The sequence below is a fragment of the Ambystoma mexicanum genome, chromosome 9 (genome assembly GCF_040938575.1).
Source record: "Ambystoma mexicanum isolate Mex_15411 chromosome 9, UKY_AmexF1_1, whole genome shotgun sequence".
Lineage (NCBI taxonomy): Eukaryota > Metazoa > Chordata > Amphibia > Caudata > Ambystomatidae > Ambystoma > Ambystoma mexicanum.
Window position 1 is genome coordinate 1,225,093,525 of NC_090931.1, and position 23,065 is coordinate 1,225,116,589.

The window sequence follows — 23,065 nt, forward strand, 5'->3', positions numbered from 1 at the left end:
GGATATATCATTGCCCTATTGATTATGATCCCGGGGGGCAAAATTCCCAATGGAACTTTATATGCCCTGACAGTAAGAGAGGATGTGGAGATTAGTAAATAGATGCCTTACATTTTGAAAAAATGCTATATTAGGCATGTTATGTACCAGGGCAGCCACCTTTTTTGTCCCTACACCAGGAGGAGAAATGAGTCCCTGTGTGGATTATAGGGCATTAATTGCCATTACCATTTATGACATGTATGACTCAACACTAATGTGGGTCCTTATAGACCAGTTCAGATCAGCTAAAATATTCTCTAGCTTAGATCTTAGAGGGACCTACAACCTTTTAAGGATAAAACAAGGGTGTGAATGGAAGTCAGCCTTCAATCCAAGAGATGGGCACTTTGAGTTTCCAGCAATTTTCCGACTTTTTATCACTGACATTTTCTGGCATGTGCTTGACACATTTGTCGTTGTATATTTGGCTGATATAATGGTGTTTTCAAAGTCCCTAAAAGACTATAGGTAGCACATGGAGGGGGTTTTAGTGAGATTACAAAAGCAGTGCCTATTCACAAAGGTGGAGATGTGTGAATTTGGAACAACCTCAGTAGATTTTTGAAGCTATCCATTTTCACAGAAGGAGTTACTGTGTCAGGGGTCGCTTCTAAAATCACCAATAAAAATTACAAAAGTGGTTAAAAAAGAAGTGTATGCAGGCAAGAAGTAACACGGGTTTATTCAGGGCCCAGACGCAGATGGGACAGCTATATACAAACAGATCATGGAACAGAACTGCATGAAAAGGCACTGTCAAAGAAACACCCCTAAATCTAAGACTTTTATAATAATCAAGTTGATTAATAACTCTGCAACATAAAAGAATCTCCCCACACCGAGCTTTCACATCCGACCCTTGTAGAAAAGCATAGATTATATTCTGTAATTGGGTTCACAAACCTTCCCACACAGCCCACAATTAGAATATGTGACATGACAATCCAACCCCCATTTCCCACATTGTAATGACAATTCAATGAAACATTTGAGATGGGGAGCGGAACTTTATTCAAAAGCACCGGTCATCTCATCTAAATTCTCGTGAGAAGAGCTCCCCTCCATGACACTGTCAGAGCCTTGTACCACGGACATACTGTTATAAAAATGTTGCATATTAAGAACTCTTCAGCCTTCTTCCCAGGCAAAATGTGCTGACGGGCAATTTGAAACCGCTATCGTTCTATTAACTATATTTAGAAATCATGTTTTGCACATTGTTCTGGCTTATTAAATGGTTATGCTCTCCATGCCTGTCGGCGGGACCCATGGGTTCCAATCTGTGACCTTGAAACATAACACTGTTGTTTTGCTTTTTGCCATACCAGCCTGCGATCATGGGTCTTGCAATGTGTTACCAGCCGCTGCAGTTTTTTTGCAGATTAATACGTGTTGGCTGCAAAGGCAAGCTACAAAGCCTATTTACTGTGTTTTTGCCTACCTCTAGGTTTGGTTATACTTACCAGTGCTCCTACTTCAGTTATCTGTAAATAGTGTTTATTTTGGGTTGTTTAACGATTAAAAGGAGCCCCCTCCCCTTTTGATGTGCTACTCTTGCAATTGATATGTGCGCACCTTTTCACAGGACAGAACTTGCATTTTGATCACATTATTCCCCCCTTTATTGATCTACCAATAACATACTCATTTTGTGCCTCCCATTCCCTTTCTGCTACATTATCTTTGTGAATACCCATTTTTTCCAAGTTTGTCATCTCTCCCCCGATCTCCTCCTAACCATCCAGTTTCCCCCACCCATATACACACTCTGCCATCCTTTAGGCATGAGATCCAAAATTGTTGATAATTCTCTAAGTCTGCTGGTTGTGTAGAGACCCACCAATCAGGATCCCTTTCTCTTTTTAAAAAAAACTTTGGGCCTCATTACGAGGTTGGAGGTAGCCTTGCCGGTAAGAGCGGCAAGTCTACCTCCATATCGGCATGAAAGTCTGGCACCTGCGAATGGGTAATTAGCAGGGTATTCTGACCCTTCCAGACCCGGTAATTGCCCTTTCGCAGGTGCCGGTAGATCCCCATTCCCATTTCAGCCCCATAGGGCTTAATGGGAATAGGGATGCCTGTAGCACCGGCAACGTTAGTAACAGTGCCGGTGCTACAGCCATGCTGTGCTTGCGGTGCCTTTCATTCTGCCAGGGTAGGCCTGGCGGAATGAAAGGCACCCGCGGCACAAATCGGAGTTTGCCAGTCCAGTAACAACGGTACCAGCAAGTATACCGGTACCATTGTTACCAGACTGGCAACCTCATAATGAGGCCCTTTGCTGTTTATTGGCATTTTAATAAGGCAATTCAATCATTTTCGTTAAACACATAACATCAACAACCTTCATTATTGGCCCCCCCTGCCCTTAGGCCACCCCCCTTGCATGTACTACCATAACCGTTCACCCAACGGGACATTGAAGCAGCAAGGGTTCTGCCTATAGTTCCCCCGGCTCATTAGAGTTCCTGTTCAACGTGGGAATACTGAAGGTAGAACACCACCACTGTTTCAATCAGTCTCAGAGATTCGGGTTTCCAAACCCCATTTCAACTTAAAAATTCGCCACTCAATCGAAAAGCTTTCCATCTTGTCATTTACCACTGCAGCCAGTTTCTCGTATGTCAATATGTCTCACAGCTTGGTTGATAGTTCACTCTTAGCTGGGCTGGCTTTGTCTTTCCATTTCTGGGCGAGCGCTACCCTCCCCACTCTTAACATAGATTCAATCATTTTCAGGAACCTGGGGGTCTTAGTGTCAGCACCAGGAATGCCCAGCAAACCCTGGAGGGGGCTCAAGCTAGGAGCTAGTCTGACCAACTCTTTAATCCAACTAAGGACTTCTGCCCAGTATACTTGTACCTTCGGACACTACCACCACATGTGGTACCATGACCCCGGCTGCCCACACTCCCTTGGGCAGAGTGGGGAGGATACTGCAAACATCTTGAACAGTCTCAAGGGAGGCAAGTGCCAACAGTGTAGGATTTTAAAATTGTGCTCCACTGCCGAGGGGTAAAGTTTGCCAGCAAACAGGAACTTGTAACTTCTCCCCCAGGTGTCATCAGTTATCTCCCCCCCAGATTTTAACTCCCAGAATTGTCTGATCTGCCTCCCCTCCAGCACTGCTGTGACCAGTACCCTATACATTTTGGACTGCATTACCTTCCTCGTGGTGGACCCACAAAGGAATTTCTCAAAGGGCGTGAGATTTTAGAGTGCCATTTAGGGTCGGTCATAATACCCTTCAGGCGCAGGTATTCAAAGACATTCAACACTTTCACTCCCAGGGCCTCAGTCAGTGCCTCATACTCGATGAAGTGGTTCCACCTGAATAGTTGGGCTACTCTCTCAAGGCCCCTGTCTGACCACAACTGCGTGCGTCGAAAGCCCTTGTTTCCCATATCGAGTGGGTCGGCCCACAGTGAGCTCAAAGGTGATGGCCAGGAGGACAGGGGGGAATGCTATTTGCCCTTTTTCCATAAGCCCCATAGAACAGAGAGGGTTGTGTGGGTCTTGATATGGGTAGGAATCACACTGCTTGGAGCCCACAACATGTCCCTGACTTTTTTAGGATGGGCATGTATGTCCTCAATATACGTCCAGTAGCTGCCCAAATTGTCTCGTAGATGCTCCAACATAACTCGCAATTGTGTTGCCTTATGGTACTGTCTGAAGTCGGGAAGGCCGAAACCACCAAAGTCTCTGGGGAGAGTCCGAGTAGTGTGTCTAATTCTGGGCCTCTTCCCCTTCCATATGAACTGATTCACCATGGTTTCTAGTTTCGAGAAGAAAGTTTCCGGGAGGTGCGAGGGTAGGGACGTGAACAAATATAGGAGGATAGGGGAGAACGTTCATTTTCACTGATACCATGCGCTCAAACCAGGACAGGGTGAGAGGAGCCCAGCGCAGGAGATACAGCCTTATTTCTTCTAGAATTGGAGTGTAATTGAGCTCTACCAGTTTCGTCAGGTCTCTAGGTAGGTGAATGCCCAGGTACGGGGAGGACGTGCTCTCGACTCTCATCCCATTTAGTTTTTCTACCTCTGGTTGCCGAGTCGTCCACTCCGATGGGCATCACATTAGACTTGAGGAGGTTAATTTTCAGGCCTGAGAACCTGCCAAACCGATTTCTCTGGCCTACGAGTTCCGAGAGGGCTTTTGCTAAATTCATCATATAGCAAAGGGTGTCATCAGCAAACAAGGAGAGTTTAAAGTCTACGACCCCACACTGGATTCCTGCTATCCATTGGTTTTCCCTAATTGCAATTGCCAGGGGCTCCATGTTCAGGGCATACAGCAGGGGGGTAGACAGGACAACCCTGCCTCGTTCCTCTGGTGAGATGGAGGAGGGATGAAATAGTGCCATTCACTTCCACTTTTGCTGTGGGGCCATTGTATAGAGCCGAGATCCACGGCCTAAAGTTCCTACCGAACCCCATCTTCTGTAAGACCTTTCTCATGTAACCCCACTCAACTCGATCAAAGGCCTTCTCTGAGTCTATGGAAATCAAATATGCCTCTAGGCCCTTGCATTTTGCTTCGTGTATCAGGTTTATAGATTTCCTTACATTGTCATCACCCTGTCGCCCCGGAATAAACCCCACTTGGTCCACATGTACCAGCAAGGTCATAAGGTGACTGAGTCTATTGGCCAGCACGTTTGCCATAATTTTAACTTTTAAAATCAGTGGTCAGCAGGGAGATGGATTGGCACTGAGAGGGGTCTTTCCCTTCCTTCGGAATAACTACTATCAGAGTTGAGAGCTTGGACTTTGGAAGGGAGCCTGTTCCCATTGCATTGTTGAACAGCTTGGTCATGAATGGGGCCAGGGTAGAGCAAAATCTTTTAAAGAAGTAGACCGTAAAGCCGTCTTCTCCTGGCATCGTACCCCCCTTCATGCTTCTAATAGTGTCTATCACTTCCTGTTCGGTAATAGGAGCTACCAGGGCTTGAGCTTTTTCCGGGGGGAGATTTGGGATTGGGAGGGAGTTCAGGAACCGGTCTACGTCAGTCCCATCGCCCTTGTATTCTGAGGTATAGAGGTTCTTGTAATGTCCCCGAAACTCCTCAGCTATCTGAGGGTCCTCGATGAGCTTTTCACCTCCTGGCGAGCGGATCGCAGCCACCCTTCTACTGTTTCTCTGCTCTCTTAACCTTCATGCCATTATTTTATCGGCCCGTTCCCCTTTCTCCATATATTTCTGCTTTAGGAATGCCAATTTTGGCCAACCATCAATTTTTATTTATATTTCTGCAGCTTATCCCACTGCCCTGGAAATATTTAGGATTTCAGTTTCCCGCCCGGCTGCAAAGATTACATTTTCCCCCTAATGTCCTTCTCCCTCGCTGCCTTTCTCTGTTTCTCTTGGCCCCCATTTCTATCAGAACTCGCTGAATCGTGGCCTTAAAGGCATCCCAAATACCCAGGATCCCCACTTCCCCATTGTCGTTAAATAAAAAATCTCCCTGATAGCCTTCAGCAGTGCCTGGGCTAGCTCTTTGTCCCGCAGCAACTGGTCATTGCATGACCACCTAGACTCGTGGTCGCTGCTGGGGGCAATACACCAATTCTAACTCTCACTAAGTCATGATCGGAACACAGGATCACTTCCATTGTGGATTCCCTCACCCTTTCCAATAGTGGAGATTCAATGAGGATATAATATATCCTTGAAAACGTGTCATGCACACTTGAAGAGTACGTGAACGGTGGGTCCCGACCTTGCTCCCTACCATGAGAATCCACCACACCCAATTCCATGTTAACTCTCTGGAAATGCAAGGACTGCCTGTGTGGTGACTGGGTTGCTGTTTGGGGACCTGCTCTCTTCCTCTCGAGATCAGGTTGCAGGACCATGTTAAAATCGCCCCCAATTATCAGTGTGCCTTCTACAAAGGCTTGAATTTTACTCTTGACAGCCTCCCAATACTGGTCCTGCGCTTTGTTCGGGCAGTAGATGGAGACCACTGTGAGCATGCAGCCCTTAACCTCCCCCTTCACCATCATAAAGCGGTCCCCTGGGTTCTTTGATTGTGCCTTCAGGGCGAAGTGAAGCCTACTAGAAACCAGGAGAGCTACCCCTTTTTTTTGGGCCAGATAGGAAGGGGAGATCACCTCTCCTATTGACTTTGCTCTCAAGGATAGCTCCCTCCCCCTCAGCCAGTGGATCTCCTGCAAAAACAGAAAATCCAACATTAGCTGGTTGAATTCACAAACAGTTAAGGACCTCTTGTGTCGGGAATTCCATCATCTTACATTTAGCAAACCCAACACCATCGTGTTCGCTGAACTAGCTATTGGGGGGGGCTGGCACTTCTCATGTGTCTCTTAGTTTTAGCAGAAAGCCATGCACCCCTCCCCCCCAGGGCTAAGCGCCCTTTCTTCTGAACCTAGATGATATAAATGATACAACCACCCACTGAATGGATCAGGTGTTTGGTATCCTGCATAACTTGAGATTCCCTTTTGTAAACAACCAAACCCCCAACTCACCCTCTCTTCTCCCCCGGTGCTTGGACTACCTGCAACATCTAACACGTCGCTGGGCCAGACCACCATTTTCTGCCTCACCTTCGGGCTTGAAAATCTCAATGTGGCACCTCTGAGCCCCCCCTTTGAGCCCATATTCATTGACATAAAACCCACCGATCCCTGCCCCCATAGTCAAAAAAAACATAACTCCCCAAGATTTAACTGGTCAGCCCACAAGAACACTGCCTCATAACAGGCGGCCCAAGTAATCCCCTGCCCTCTTAAGTATCAAACACTGATCCGCCTTATTGGTTTGAAAGAGTTATGGGCTACGGAGAACCTCCGGCCCCGTCGGGTGTCACTTCGTGATTCCCTCCCATGGAGGCATCAAATACTTGGCACCGCTCTTCCGACTGTGTGGCCAACACTGGGTTTAAGTTCTTGAATTTCCAATGGCCACAAACATGGACAAATCCACAAATCCAATGACCCTCTGGGTTTAACTTTGCTCTCCCCCTTGAAACTCCGATGTGGCCACTGGGGCTCAGTCACCTAACAGTTCCTGAGTCAATCTGCTTATATCATCTTCATTATGAGGCTGTATTAATACCCCTTAAGCTCAAAGGCAAGGCAGAATGGAAACCACACCTATAATGCACTCCTTTGTAGCTAGAGCCACTTTGTCGGAGGTGCACACAGTCTCTTCCTGGTCAGGGTCAAGGCCAAGAGGTCCTGGAATACAGTAATCTGCAAGGCTCCCCATTCTACCGGGACCCTTTTTCTTCCCATTTCCTGAATTTTGGATTTCTCCGCAAAGTAATGAAATCTCACCAACACTGACCTTGGACCCCTGTCGCTTCCCCCCCTCTCTATGCTCTCTGTCGATGGTGAGTTAATTGTTGTTTCCTTCATTGAAGTGCTTTCCAACAACCCCATTTATGGCCTTAATGATGTTGTTTGGTTTTTCTCCTTCTTGCTCCGGGAACCCAAAAAACCTTAGCGCGCACTTCTCTTCCCTTCTCTCAAGCTCCGAGAGTCTCATATCAATTTGGGTCTCTAGTAGGTCCACAGAGGTTTGGTTTGCTTCACGGCCCTGGATACGGCCATCGATACTGTCTACTTTTTTGTCCAGACCATCCTGTATTTTACTAATGCCCACCCTAAAGCCTCTTATTTCTTCAAGAAGCACTGCCATGCCCTTGCTCATCAACAGTGCCTCCTTCCGGGTCCGGCACAGCCGTGGCAGGCATGATGTCCTGTGTTGAGAGGGGCGCCTGGTCGTATCGGAATTTTCAAAGTGAAGCTGCCCAGCTCATGGGTGGCCGACTTATTCCTGGGTTCCTGGGCCTTGGGTTGGGGATTCCACTCTGGGGAGTGCTTGGGTCGGCCTGGCAGGTGATGTTCGTTAATCCCCTGCTCACTAGCCCGTTGTACGATAGCATTTTTTTTATGGGACCCAAAGGTCCCACAAAGATCAAGGGTGCTGCGGGCCCACAGATAAGGGGGGCGGCTACATCTTCTGGTGGGGATCATGGCGCAGTGCGCAGTCTTTCCAGTGTAGCTTGCCAGTTGCAGGGCCCAGAGGTGGGTGCGAGGGCACATCAGGGATCTTCACTAGGGCGTCCGCAGGGGTCCAGTCAGATTGGCACTGGGATTAGCAGGGAGGTGGGCCCCAGGTCACGAGGGAGCCTCTGGTGCTCTCCTCTGATGCAGAGCAGGGTGCCGTGCAGAAGCTGGGGAGGCCTCCGCTGGGGGAAATGGGGGCCGCACACGATGGGGGTAGTACCCCCGGGGCTCTGCGTTGGGCCTCAAGGTTATGCTGGCGTTTGCAGGGGTGGGGGTAGTCTCATGAGGTAGCAGCACTGACTAGATACAAAGAAGGGTACAGCAGTACCTGGGGAGCTTGGCCTCCGCTTAAGTGCTGCCTATGGGGCAAGGGATGGCGTACCTGAGGTGCTTGGCCTCCACTTCAGTGCTGTCTCTTGAGCTAGGGGTGGGTCCTGCCCCGTTCTGTGATCATGAGGAGAGGACCTCCATTCTGCCTCCTTCGTTTTGTTCCTCCTCACTGGGTCCTCGACCTCACTCCACTCCAGGAGGCGTTTGGGAGGGCCCGGCTCCAGGGGGCTCACAGGACCACATAGTTCCCACTGCAGGGACCACGGCCTCCAGGCCACCCGCAGTCTGCATGCTCTAGGCTTTGCTTCACAGTCCCTTGGAGCGGCTTGGGGGATGGACATGTCCTGCTGCCGCAGACTTGGCTCATTTCATTCGACTTCCTGGGTCCGGAGACTTGGGGGTTTCACTGGCATGGTCCCCTGGGTTTTGGGCACCTCAGGGGGGACTGTTTCCTCAAGCAGGGGTTTCTGGGGTGGGCTCTGGTAAGAATGTGGCCTTTCGGTGAGGAGCAGCACATAGAGACTTCTACATCTCTATGCCCCCTGGTGGCCAATCAGGATCCCCTTCTTAATTTTCCCCAATTATTTTATTACCATCCTTCTTTTCGGTATCCTTTTTATCAATACTTAAACAACAGGACACCAGTTGTCTTACCATGGCCATTCTACACCAAAATGTATAAGTCAGATCAAGGATTAATCCAGCAGTGAACCCCTGCACACTTTTGTGACCACATTTAAAGACTGTGGAATTACTATACCAGGACCTAGTGAAACCTTGGAATACTTTATTCAAAGAAATCTCTCCTGATGAACCATTGAAATTTAAAATGGGGAAACACGTGTTGAGAGAACATAACTCAGTTATTTGAAACTACTATTTCTTGAAAAATGGTGTACAGGAACACCTCCTGAAATAATAAAAATGTATTGATAGTGTTCAAAAACAGAATTTTGCCAGTACCTTATTTGTATCTTGACTCACCTCATCAACCAAATTTCGATTGCATAAGGAAACAAAAAATGTTGAGCCTAACATTGGCTCCACCGACTTTTTTTCACTGGTTGGCGCATTAGAGGATGACCCTACCTCATCCAGTAATACTTAAAGGTAACATCAACTGTCGTTTTTTCTTACTAGAATATAATCTACAAATGTTCTTAATGATGCAGAAGGTGATGAGAATGAGCACCAATGTGGGGACAGTCACTCTAACCAGTCTGGAAATCCAGGTGGGTGCCCATACGAAAATGCTGTCCACCCACCGACCTGATTGCTCTCCATTAATGTTGCTGGTCACCTTTTCATGGAGTGTCTGTATCACTGTTATCGCTGCCTTTAATGTTCCATTCGAACCCTTTCCATCGGTATCACTGTGCAACAGGTACTCCCGAGCTTAGCACAGACCCCTCCCTTAATAGCTGTTAACAGGTCTAACACATACCTGTTTTGGAAGGCCACCAAGCGTAGCGCGCTCATCTCTTCCTTAATTGCATTCAAACCTTTTGTTGTTGAATTTGCCAACTGTAGCAACTTGTATATGGTGAGCTCCAACCACTTTGCATTAGTGGTGGCTCAGTCATCAAAAAAAGAACAGGGTTTTAAGCCTCTATCTGAAAACTGCTCTTGAGCCCATTTGTCTAAGGTCAGGAGGAAGAGTATTCCATGACCTGGGTGCGGCTATAGCAAATGCACATTTCATAGCCTTGCTGGATTTGCAGGCTGGCGTCTTCAGCTGACTGGTATTGTTAGACCTAAGGAGCCTTACACTAGGTTTCTCAGATAATACCTCACTCAAGTAAGCTGGAATAGATCGAGGACACCATTTGTGGGTGATTAAAAGTAGACAATAATTAATCCGGCCTCCACTGAGAGCCAGTGTAAACCACGTCTGGCGTCCGAGAAGTGATATTTCCGTTTAAGTCTGGTAACAACTCTCACCGCTCTATTTTGAATGACTTGGAGGCGGTTGCATTCTGATTTCGGGATGCCAACTAGCAGACTACTGCAGTAGTCTATCTTTGACCCCACAATAGCCCTTGCTATTATTTCAGAGTTCTTTTGCGAAATGAATGGCCAGAGGTGAGCCAGCAGCTTTATATAGTAGGCTGATGACGGAACTAGGCTGCTCACATGAGCGTTCATGTTCAAGTTCTGGTCTAGTACAACACCTAGTGTTTTCACTTTCTTCTTTGCCATGATATCACACCCTGCAATAGAAAAACACTTGTAGTCAAGTCCAAACTTCCTTATTTTATTCTCAGTCCCTACTACCATCAGCTCTGTTTTTTTCTTTGTTAAATCCTAGCCCATTCTGTATCATCCATGTCTGCATAAGGTCATAGACCTTGTTAATGGTACTTTCATCCTCCAGAAATATATCTGTTAGCGGGATGACACATTGAGTGTCATCTGCATAATTAGTAAAAGCCACACCCTTTTTCTCGAGAAGGCTAAATAAAGGAACAGTAAAGACATCAGAGAGGGTGACAACCAAGCACCCTGTGGTATACTGTATGCTAAAGGCACTGGTATAGCTCCAGTTTCCTTACTGCACACTTTACACCATCTATCACTCAGGAAAGAGGTGATCCAGAGAGCAGCTTTATCTGAGAAGTGAGCCACTTCCTTCACCCTAGTGGCCAATAATTCATGTTCCACCAGGTCGAAAGCTGCGTACAAATCCAACAGCATGAGCAAGGTGGTTTGACCTTTATCCATGGAGTCTAGTAGCCTGGATTTAAGGCCGCCTGATTGGACAGTACCTTAGTTTCTTTGGTGTAACCCAAGACCCTCCACAGATTTCGTAGAAGTATACCACAGTGCTTTGTTTGAGGAAACACTTTTTCCAGTGTGCTTATTGACAGAGTTAATTACCTGTTACCATACAAGCCACCTTCTTTAAGTAGTTTAAATATGACAGAAGGAGCATTATGAATTGCATGCAGCTCGATTTGTGGACAAAGCTGCATGAGATGCTGAAACCGGCTCACAGATACCCACTCACTGATGAGAGGCTGGAGTGACTGCAACGTGGGCAAGGACCTACATAGTTGAAAGATTGTGAAATTGAATACAGGCAATAGAGGTCGACAGATTCGAAAATTTAGGATTCACATCCTTGTGTATGCTCGGAGTAAGGCATGTATACCCAGGTCTTTCAGGCTGATTCACAAAGATGGAGGGATCTGTACACCTCTCAATTGCCTAAGCAAGCGTCTATGAATTGGAGTAATCCCAAGTGTTCGCCCACTTTCAAATAGAAATTGCGCTTTCTGCACACACAATGCACAGCAGCGGCATTCCCACTAGTAATTAAATAGGAAGATCATATAAGTTAATTGATCGAAATTACTGATACACTTGTGTGATGCCTCTGAAATGTGAGAAAGGGAAACGAATACAATATTGCCTCTAAGAAAACAAAACACATGTTTGCTCTGCTAGTAGCAAAAGAAATTCCAGCGGTGGCACCTCTTTCCCCACACACCTTGTGCATAGCTTGAGCATGTTTCTCGTTGTACATATGAGAGGGATGGGCTAACATCCCTATCATGTGTACATGACTTGAATAACTCTCCACGTACACGCTTTTGGTGGGTACCACCCCCCATGCAATCCAAGCCCCTCACACGCCCATTCACTTCAATGGCCACTCATCCGCCAAAAATAAAATCGGCTGATTTCACACACCCTGGGACACAAAATATTGAGTACTATGGACAAGTGACATGACATGAGGTCTTTCCATTCTTTGATTATGGGCCACTGGATGTTAGGCACTCATTGTGTGGGTGATTGCAATTATGGGCTGGGAAATGTGTGTGTAAAGGCGCTAGTTCAATCCATGACTTGACCTAGGAGGTATAGGCAGCCCGCTGGTCGTCCCCAGGGATGGTGCACAGCTGCTGCCTCTGTGAGGCCAATTCACAAAACAGCCTCATGAATGTATGGACCACCTGCGCATAGTTTGAACATGACAACATATGCATAGTAAGTGTGCTGCTGTGGCAGTGTACATGTTCCGTACGTGTATTGAGAAGTTTTGGAGTCTACCGTATTGTGTTTAGTTAGGGAAACGTGTGGGACAGGATTAGTAGATATGTTTCCATGTGTACAAAACCTCATCCGTAGTTTATAAGACAGACAATTCATTGGCACTTGATAACATTTCCTTTTGTCTCCTTCCAGGTTACTCGTGGATATGGTCCCGCGGCTCAGGCAAACGCGTCATTATGAAATGTTTGAGTGAAGGACTCACTGCAAGTGCTTTGTTGCCCAAAAGACTATCTTAATTCACAGCATAAAAATAGGCAATTGGTGCCAATATTATTTATCTGGATATGCAGTTTATGTTTCATAAAGTATATTACTTGTTTGAGTGGGACATATATATGTAAACGTGACCAATATGCGCTCTGCGTACTACTTATCTTAAACAACTTCCTTTAATGTACACGTTTGAAAAACTGGCATGCTCCATAACATGGAGTGGAAATCCTACCAACATGGCGAACCGATGCGCTGAGCTATGGAGAAATGTGCATGGCCAGGCCAGGCTTTCTGGAAAGACCATTCATTAACTTACGTGAGTGGTTCTTTCACTGTTTAGCTTAGGGGACACACATATAAACAATGCTGAATGTTGACGCAGAAGCTAGCTGACTGATTTCAAATACAAATGCACAAGGAGGCGTTCACACGTGACACGTAGCCTTCCCTATTGACAATGTGACGTGTTCAAGATGTCTCCCAAACAAGCAGCACAAAAAGACCACCTCAGCAATAGCGACTCTCTGTTCTATAAAGAAAACCTTCACCTTCGAGCTGTTGTCTATTAATCAAGTATGAGCACAAGAAAAATGGATCTGCTTGTCAGTGGCTTCTGTGGTTTCTTTCCAGGAAACGTCAACTTCACGATGACATCCCCAACGAAAGAACAGCACAAGAAGACGTTTCTAGAGTTCCGTACATTTTATTTCCATACTGTGTTTCTAGACCTGGACTATTTCTCTTTAAAAGTAAACAGATATGTTTTTTAGAGTTTAAATGTAATGCTTAGCATTAGTAGCTGTGCATGGAACGAGCAAAGAAAAAAAGCACACCCGTGTACATACAAAGCAAAATGCGTCTGTGAAAGAGTGACACCCATTTATAAAGAAATGTGTTTGCTATTTTGGTTGCTATTTTGGTGCATTGACCTAGTGACATGGGTGGTAGGTGGGCAGGCTTACAAGGAAAAACAATGTAAATCTGTGGTTATCTGTTCAAGTGGGAGGTGTCTTCCAATCTTGATGAAGTACAACATTTTCCGTGATGGATTGATGTTAGATTTAGATTGTGCTATGGAACTAGAAGCATTATGAAAGCTTGCTACGTAGTACACCTCTTAAAGCTTTCTTTGCGACACTAGCAATATTGTATAACCCAGCATATATGTCATATCTATTTTGTACAGTCCTTGTAATTAGCATTTTAAAAGCGGTTTCTTGAATGTGGTGTAGCGTCAGAAGTCTTCCCGAGGACCTGTATATTAAATTTGATGATTTGACCGTCTGAGCTGTGCTTTTGGGATGCAGTGACTTGCTTGCAATACTTGCGCTGATAATAAGCTTGGCACATGGGTTACCTTTCTTTCCTCCCACCGCACAGTATTGTGGGTGTAAACAGGTACGCTCTAAGAGGAATCTTAACCCTGCTCTGGGGTACCATGGATATTGAGTGTAGGGTCCCAATGCAGAACCTGTGTGCTGCTGCAAGTGCATTTGTGCACTGTATTATCACTAGGACAATCATTGCCATAGTACACAGATGCTTCCAATGGATATTGCACCAATTTTGTGATGGCTCTAGTGCTAATACTGTGTGGCGTTGCACTCACACCGGGAGCCAAGGTTCTACTATATGGGCCCACATTCTCTAAGGCATATAAAGGTCCAAATGTTGCAACAGGCGTGTGTTACATGTGCCTGTTTGCAAGTGCAGAAGAGTGGGCATCATGAATCTGACCAGCGTTGGTCATTTTGCCAAAATAATAGGAGTCTCAGAAGCAGCATCACATACACTTTCACCACACCCCACCCCCCTTCATACTTCCGGAAGTTACATCAGGTGACAATTGACCAGATGACGGACCATTGTACCTTTTTGACAAAGGTTATTGAAACCTAGAGTCTGAAATATTTTGTGAGCAGTGCGATAACTGGTGTGTACTACCAGCAAGACTTTGAATAGATCAGTAGTCAGTATTTTGAAAAGAAAGGATTAAAAGAGATGTCCACAGGGACAGTGTTGAGGAATACAGGGATAGCCTGTCCTACCCCCACACTTGCACCCCTCATGCTGGCATTATAATGCATCGATGCAAAGAGCACTGCTGTGTCAAAGACACATTAAAGACATCATCCTATTGAAATCATTTTACACTTGGAAACATCTTTTTGTAGGTGCCTTCTCGGGGCTAGGCTTCTGGCCTTTGTGCATAGCAGCATTTCTGAGTCTGATATGCAATATGTGATGATGAATAATCTCTCCGATATGACTTCAACTCAGCACTTTTCCAAAGAATGCTGGAATATTTCAAAACTGGAAGGAAAGACTATATATAAGCACTCTAATGATTTATAGTTTCTCCATATCGTAAATAGATTGAAACACATTTCTGCCCGTTGGTCGCCATGTATGCTTCATAAAAGTGTATGAGAGTGCCATAAAATTATATTATCTGCTTATAAATCTGCCACTGGGAATAACCAGGCAGGCGTGGTCTTACCTTCCTTGCCCTGAGCGCAAACCTTTCATGCTTACATATTGTAATTTCACATTTGCTGGGTTTTGTTTATTTATTTACCCTTTCTTTCTGTATAAAGGGTCTGCCATATTTGAAGGTTTTAATAAGTGCAGAGTCTTATTGACAATGTACATAGCAAAATGGACCTCTACACTGGCAAGGGTGGTCATGATGCTTTCTCATAAAATGGTAAATATGTATGTCATGCACTAGCCCATGTTAATTCTCCAGTGGCTTTGGCTGAAAATAGTAAACACCAGAGAGTGCATTTACTCCCTCCAACTTGTTACAGCGAGTTGAGGCATCTGATGCTCGAGCGTCGATCGAGACAGGTGGAGCGGCAGAACATGATTAAGAAGGTATGCATTCTGGTTGAACATCTGTTCCCTTTGATGCCCCACCCCAATAAGATTAACATCCCCTTATATCCTCAAAAAAAGCATTCAATAGTTTTTATTATTGCAGAACACTAGAGTATTTATTCTCTAACGGCTTTTCGAAGCCTGGATAGAGAACGTGTTAGCGCTCTGCCAGCACTCGACAGTATATTTGAGAGGGACCCTGCTGTCAATCACCTGCTCAGAAAGTGCCTAGAATCGTCCCATTCCATCATGTTTGTGTGTTTGTACATCCCCCTCTCTCTCATCCTCCTCGAATGGGTAACAGGTGGATCTCTTAATAAAATAATTAAACTAATATAGAGCCAGCCCTCCAGCACAGGTATCTATTTATTATATTGAAAATGTTAATACATGATTTTTTTAACTAATCTAATTTCATAGAAAAAGTGTTGTGAAGGGACACTCTGGAGTCAGCAGTTAAGTCCTTAACGAGTTCCTTTATTAGGTGCAGGTTAAAAGAGGACAGGAACAATACAGGTATACATCAGGGGAATGATGTACAGGACAGCACACTAAAGATTATTTTTGTGGTGTTTTTGGTGCTGAGATTTTTTAAGAGTTTACAAGAAAATGTGTCAACATTGCACAAAGAATTACACGTTCATACCCGAGTTTCTTTTTTTACTTTTATCAAACCCTGTCCTAAAGTTTCTACTTCACTAGTGACTGTCTTTTGGAATTCTTCTTTTCCAGAAATCACACCATTTTGTACTTCATAGCTACATCCATTCTCATCAATAGCAACGGTTACATTCCATTGTTGAATGTAACTCTCTTCATTAAAAAGTCATTCTGCATGAGAAGTGTGTTTCCATTCTCTACCAAAGACTTCACAAAAGTACACAAACTGTTCACACCTTTATGTAGAATGGTGCTGTTACCTCAATTAATTTGTTACGTTTGGTCAACACAAAAAAGAACCATTTTCTTTTCATATGGAAAGCTTTTCTGTTTATTCCTTCTATGTTTTTCTTTTGCAGAAAATGCTTCAGCACATGCCTAGATTTAAATTTCACACTTCTCAAAAGTAGGTAAAAGACTCGAGAGTGGAACCTTTTTAATGCATATTTTTATTTCTCTTTCTAACACATAAAGAAGTTCTAGTTTCTCTTTTCTTAAAATGCTGCTGTTTCTTATTATGTGCTAATGATATTGATACATTTTCCGTATTATCCAGTGTGTCTTGAAATGTGTTTGGTTCCATTCACGTCATTTGTTGACATGGCTTCTATATGGATTTGGATGTTTTCAAAAACATTATCACTAACAGGCATTTGAATATTGCCATGAGAACACGTTTGTACAAAACATGAAACATTAGGATCAACATTGGTAGATCTAAACACTTTACTTCCCTGCACACAATCCTACCTCTTGACACGTTCCTGTTGATTCTTTAATGGCATTTTGCACCAATGTCGTAAAGAAAGGAACATAATTAGTACATAATCGTCACCACTAGACCTATAAAAATAAGAAAAAAGCAACAGTCAGTCAAAACATGAACATACCCACAGATAGTATTGTGTAAATAGGTATAGGTAGTGTGGCAATAGGGTGGGTGTATGTAAAGATGGTGGCGGTAGGGTGGTGGGAGGAAAGATGGTGATGGTAGGGTGTGTGGGTGGTGGTAGACAGGATAGGGAAAGGGAGATGGGTGGGGATAGAGAGGATGGGGTAGGATGGGTGGATAGAGGTAGAGAGGCTGGGGGTATGGTGGGTGTGATTAGGGTGGATGTTGGAAGAGAGGGTGGGGTTAGGGTGGGTAGGAGTACAATGAGTTACAATAGAGAGGGGGAGGTGCAGTAGATGGGAGGGGGTGGAGAGGGTGGCGGTAGAGTGGGTGGGTGTAGAGTGAATGGGTGGATTTAGAGAAGATGACATATGGTAGGTAAGGGTCGAAAGCACGGGGATAGGTAAGGTGGGTGGGGTAACATGCATAGGGGTAATGAAAATAGGGGTAGGGTGTGCAGGTGGGGTGAGGGTAAGGGTTGGCAGAGTATAGAGGGATTGAGGTTAGAGTCAGTGACTGTGGTAGAGAGGGTAGGGGTAGGATGGGGTAGAGAAGATAGGGTAGGGGGACATCTTTTCATGGAATACTCATATCCCTCTTTATCATAAGGCTCAACTGGTTAGAGACATCTACGTTTCCAAAAGGCTAGAGATATTTACCAGGGCAGAAATATTTGGTAAGAGATACAGTTTTCATGGGAACTCTGTTCAGTATGAGGAATAAAGCTACCTTTTGTTATGAGAGTGACTTATTAGGTAGGAGCTAGATTTCAAAAGCAGGGCCTACATTGAGATGTATGCTACAGAAAGCCTGATTCTCCTAGAGCCACTCCAAATCTGATATAACGCTCACACAGTACTGTGCACCCATTTTCTAGGTGTTCATTTCATTGGGGAGAGAAAAATACATTTGCTAGAAACCGCAGCTTACGGAGATGTCAAGTTGTAGATCAGCCCTAGTATATAGTGTGAAAAGACGATAATGCTTCACTGAATAACACTCACTCATGTTCAGCGTTTTGGCACCTCTGCCTGGTGCACCCATGAAAACCTTACCTATTTTCCAAATCTAAACAATTTTGCAAAATCGCATTTACTTTTTTTTTCTAAAACAGACCCGTTTATATGATTCCCAATCACAGAATGTGACTCAAATGTACTAGTGGCTGTGTTGTGATTCCAGAACCTAATCAGCAATCCCCATGTATGTTACTGATTTGTTACTCCAGAGGTCTGCCTTTGCCATAAAGAACTGGTAGTGGGAAGGCAAAACAACTGCACCAAAATGGTTGAGTTTAGATCTGGTGCAAAATTGCATTTGCTAAATGTAAAGAATGCAATGCTTTACTGCACAACACTCACGCTAAATTTATAAATATGCACCGAGAAGTGCTTTTTTCACATTTACACAGCGTTATAGTTCTCACTAGGAAGCATCACTATATAATGAAGCTTAATTGGTAGCAGAAAAGTAAGTATTGAACAGATGGAAATATTTAAAATAAAAGAGATAAAAGATGTCATAGGAAACACAAGAATCAAATACAATTTGGTTGAATAAAAAGAAAAAGAAATCTTGATATAAAAGTAACTGTAGATCACATTTATGATTGGAAAGGTAGGGCCTAAATCGGCATGAATGTTGCAGAAAGCCTGACTATGACAGGACCAATCAAAATCTATAATTGCCCATAAAGCGCTACAATACAGGCATACATAGGTATTCATTGTATTAGGGAGGGAAACCTACACATACTGGACACCATACTATTGAGATTAAGATTGCACTCAGCTGTGACCTACTGTACAGAGTGAAAACCAAAGAAGTGAAGCAAAAATGTAGACTTTGCATAAGAAGCAAAAATATATTTGCAAACTTTAAAGAGGGAAATCCTTTACTGGAAAACACTTCACTGCATTTGTACATGTGCACAGGGTTCCTTTGATTAAGCATTTACAAATATAAATGATGATTTTTCATGAGCCTCAACTGGTTAGAGAAATCTAATTTTCCAAAAGGCTAGACATATTTACCAGGGCAGAAATATTTACCAAGAGATACACTTTTCAAGAGGAAGTTTGTTTAGTAGGAGCAATAAAGCTACTTCTTGTTATGAGAGTAACCTATTAGGTAGAAGGTAGATTTCAAAAGCAGGGCAGACACTAAGAGGTATACTACAAAAATTCTGATTCTCCTAGAGCTACTCCAAATCTGATATTACGCTCACAGCAGTACTGCTTTTTCATTGGGGAGAGACAAGTAAATTTGCTAGAAACCGCTAGAAACTTACAGAGATTTCAAGTTGCAGCTCAGCCCCAGTATACAGTGTAAAAAGAAGATAATGCTTCACTGGACAACACACACTCATGTTCAGCGTTTTGGCACCTCTGCCAAGCTGCACCCATGAAAACCTTACCTAGTCTTCAAATCGAAACAACTTTATTTCTAACACAAACCCCTTTACATGAGGCCCTCACACCGAATGCGAGTCACATGTACTAATGGCTGTGTTGTGATTCCAGAACCTGATCAGCAATCCCTTTACATGTTCTTGATTTGTCACTTCAGAGATCTGCCTTTGCCATAAAGCACTTTCATTGGGAAGGAACAACAACTGCACCAAAAAGGTTGAGTTTCCATGTGGAGTAAAATTACATTTCCTAAATGTAAAGCATGTAATGCTTTACTGCACCACAACCACCCTACATGTATAAATATACACAGAGAAGTGCTGTTTGCACAATTACACAGCTTTGTAATTCTCATTAGGAAGCATGACTATATAATGAAGCTCAACTGGTAGCAGAAAACTATTTTGATAGCAGAAAAGTAAGTTTGGAACAGATGGAAATGTTTACAAGAGATAAAAGATTTCATAGGAAACACAGAAATCAAATACAATTTGGTTGACTAAAAAGAAAAAACGGTTACTTAATATATATGTAACTGTTAGTTCATATTTAGGATTGGAAAAGCAGGGCCTAAATAGACATACATTCTGCAGAAACCCTGACTATGACAGGGCCACTCAAAATCTACGATGGCCCGTAGAGCACTACTAGACAGGCCTATATAGGTATTCATTTAATTGTGGAGCGAAAACTACACTTACTGTACACCATCCTATTGAGATTAAGATTGCAGCCAGCCGTGACCAACTGTACAGTGTGAAAACCAAAGAAGTGAACCAAAAATGTAGACTTTGCTTAAGAGGCAAAATTACATTTTCAAAATATAAAGAAGGTACTTCCTTACTGTAAAACACTTCCCTGCACTACTAAATGTACACAGGGCTCCTTTGATGAAACATTTACAAAATCAATGGCACAAAAACAGGACTGTAGTGAGCAAAGTATTAAAGTTGCTGACATATTTTCATTGCAGCCTATCACAGGCAAGTACACAATTCCAACAGTAACACCAACCAATTGCAAACAACAAAACACACACATCATGCAAGCCCCACTCCTACTTTTAGTAAACATTCAAACTAAGAATAATTTTCCTAAAAACTGAGGAGAACAGATATCATTTGTGGTTGGAAAACTGTGTTGTTGATTGGAGGCAGTTGGCTCGTTTGGTTACTGTTTTTTTGTGAAAACTGCACACTAGCCTGGACCTGGGTTTGACTGATTTTAGAGTGAAGTGGTTTGCCTGATGATATCCGTGGTTATGAATGCCTGCTTGTAGCCATGGGTACACGTCCATTTTTTACATACTCATAAACGCATATTGCCAGGGTTTCAAATTTCAAATGACACAAGGGTAGAGGTGAGGGCATGAAATCAGAAAGACATGTAAAATTGTGTGCTGGAACAAACATACCATAATATGATTACTGCACAGAAATCTGTATCATAATAGCTGCGGCTATCACAGCAGTTATACACGTAGCACATGCCTGCCAAAATAAACAACATCCCATTGGCCTGATAATATCCACAGGTATGAATGTAACCATAGCCATGATACCCGCGGCTACAGCAGCGCTTGAGAGGGCACAACGTGTCATTGGTGAACTTTAGCCGCAAGCATAAAGAATCCCCAATGTAGCCACGGTATCCAGAAATGTTAGCATGTAAAAAAACACATATGTGCAGAGCCTTCAAATTTTAAATAAGGCTGTAGGTGAGGTGCTAGAACAATGATAATATGTGAAATATTTACTTCTAACACTCACAAACGAATAAGTTAATTTGGCTAAAACCTTACATAATATGCAGCTATATGCGTGGGAATACACGTGGCTATAAAAAGATAAGCTACAGGGTTAAGTTTCATTTTCAAAATATTTCATCACTTCTATGGGTGGTTTTTAAAATATCCTTTGTGTTTTTATAAGCCCAAAATATCCATTCATTCAGACAAATACTCCTCTCCTCTATTACAATTCAAAACATCTTGCAAAATGTCTCTGTACACTGTCCCTGATGACTAATTATTTTTTTTTCCAAAAAAGAAAAAAAAACTTGTGCCCCCAGTCAAAAATATTTCTCCACAATTTGAGCAAGAACCTCTAATTTCAAACATTCCATCTAAAGTAATATTATAGAACCAGAAAAACGTACTAAGCCAATGCTTTTGATACACATCGCCTATGTCATCAACATCACTATTAGTGCCATTCTCAAAATTCTCTATTCCTCCACAATCTTCTGAGCAATGAGATTCATCACCCGATAGTCCAAATAATTTATTGATACAATCTCCCTCTGAAATTTCCTCCATTTCTGAACTATCCAGCAAAAACAATATATATATATAGCCTCTTGAACTTCACAATCTGCTAAAAACACACACCTCTCTCTCATGGAAAACCACCTTACTATATAGAAAAACATTTGAGCAGGCAGGTACATATCATTGTCAATCAAAAATGACGTTGGGCCTCATTACAATGTTGCCGATCTGGAAACAAGGGTGCACGTACGCTCAACAGCACCCTTGTTCCTTGACTGCAAACTACAAGTCTGCATGCCCGAGCCGCTGTGCCCAACAGGTCTGACACTGCTGGGCACAGCGGCCACGGTAGGCAGACTTGTACAGGAGCACTTGCACCGTTGCTAATGGTGTTGGTGCTTCCGTGTCCCCACTCCCATAGAGTCTGATAGGACTCTATGAGAATGGGGATTAACAAATGTACCGGCGCCTGACTTCCCACAAATTATTATGGGTCCGGCGGCAACCCGCTGGTAGCACCGGCAGGATTACCACCGGACCCGTAATTAGGCCCATTGTTTTATAGGTTCAATAGCTGAAGAGCAACTGAGGAACTTGACATCCTATTGGCAGCTGCCCACTAAAGGAAACATAAACAGCCAATCAGAAAATAAATGCAGAGAATCTCACCTTCTTTGATCAGGTAATGTGACTAGAAGAAAATTGTGCCACAGAGGAGGAAATACTAAAGGAAGATGCTGAAGAGAAGTAGCCACAAGACAGTGCAGAGCATTCCAGATTTTGTGAGTTTATTCTTTAGGCTTATGTAAAATGTGAGAAACAATAATATTTGTAACAGATATCATTCAGCATATATGTATGTATACCTTAGCTTACTGTTTTTAATTGTCTGTGCTACCAGCAAAAGTACTTTAAGTCAATTATGTCTTCAATTGTTTACAAATATTTTAAATATTTTCAAACAGATGAAGAAGTTATTCAAGTATCTGGAAGGATTCAGCACCAGACACCTGAAAAACTCCATACAAACAGATTCATGGATAGTTTAAAAGAAATGAAAGACATTTTAATTAATCTTCAAAATTATATGGAATCAGTGAAAAAGGACATAAAAGACCTGAAACGAAAAATAGATAGTAACAATACAGACAATTGGGGAGATATACAAAATCTATCATGTCTAAATACTTGTGCGCTGAATTCTATGAATTACCCCCTAAGTGGCGCACGCGGCTGGCGCACAGTGTGCGCGTGCGAATCCCTGCGC

The 23,065-nt window shown here is 43.6% G+C and overlaps 1 protein-coding gene across 1 annotated transcript in view; it reads left to right on the forward strand.

Annotated features, from left to right (window-relative positions):
- The window catches only part of TMEM163 (transmembrane protein 163), a 1,101,439-nt gene extending 1,087,469 nt beyond the window's left edge, over positions 1-13,970 (forward strand). Inside the window, exon 8 of the mRNA XM_069616569.1 lies at positions 12,606-13,970. Within this exon, the coding sequence (XP_069472670.1) occupies positions 12,606-12,666 (61 nt within the window). The 3' untranslated portion in view covers positions 12,667-13,970. The remainder of the gene's footprint in view (positions 1-12,605) is intronic.
- The last annotated feature ends 9,095 nt before the right edge of the window (positions 13,971-23,065 follow it).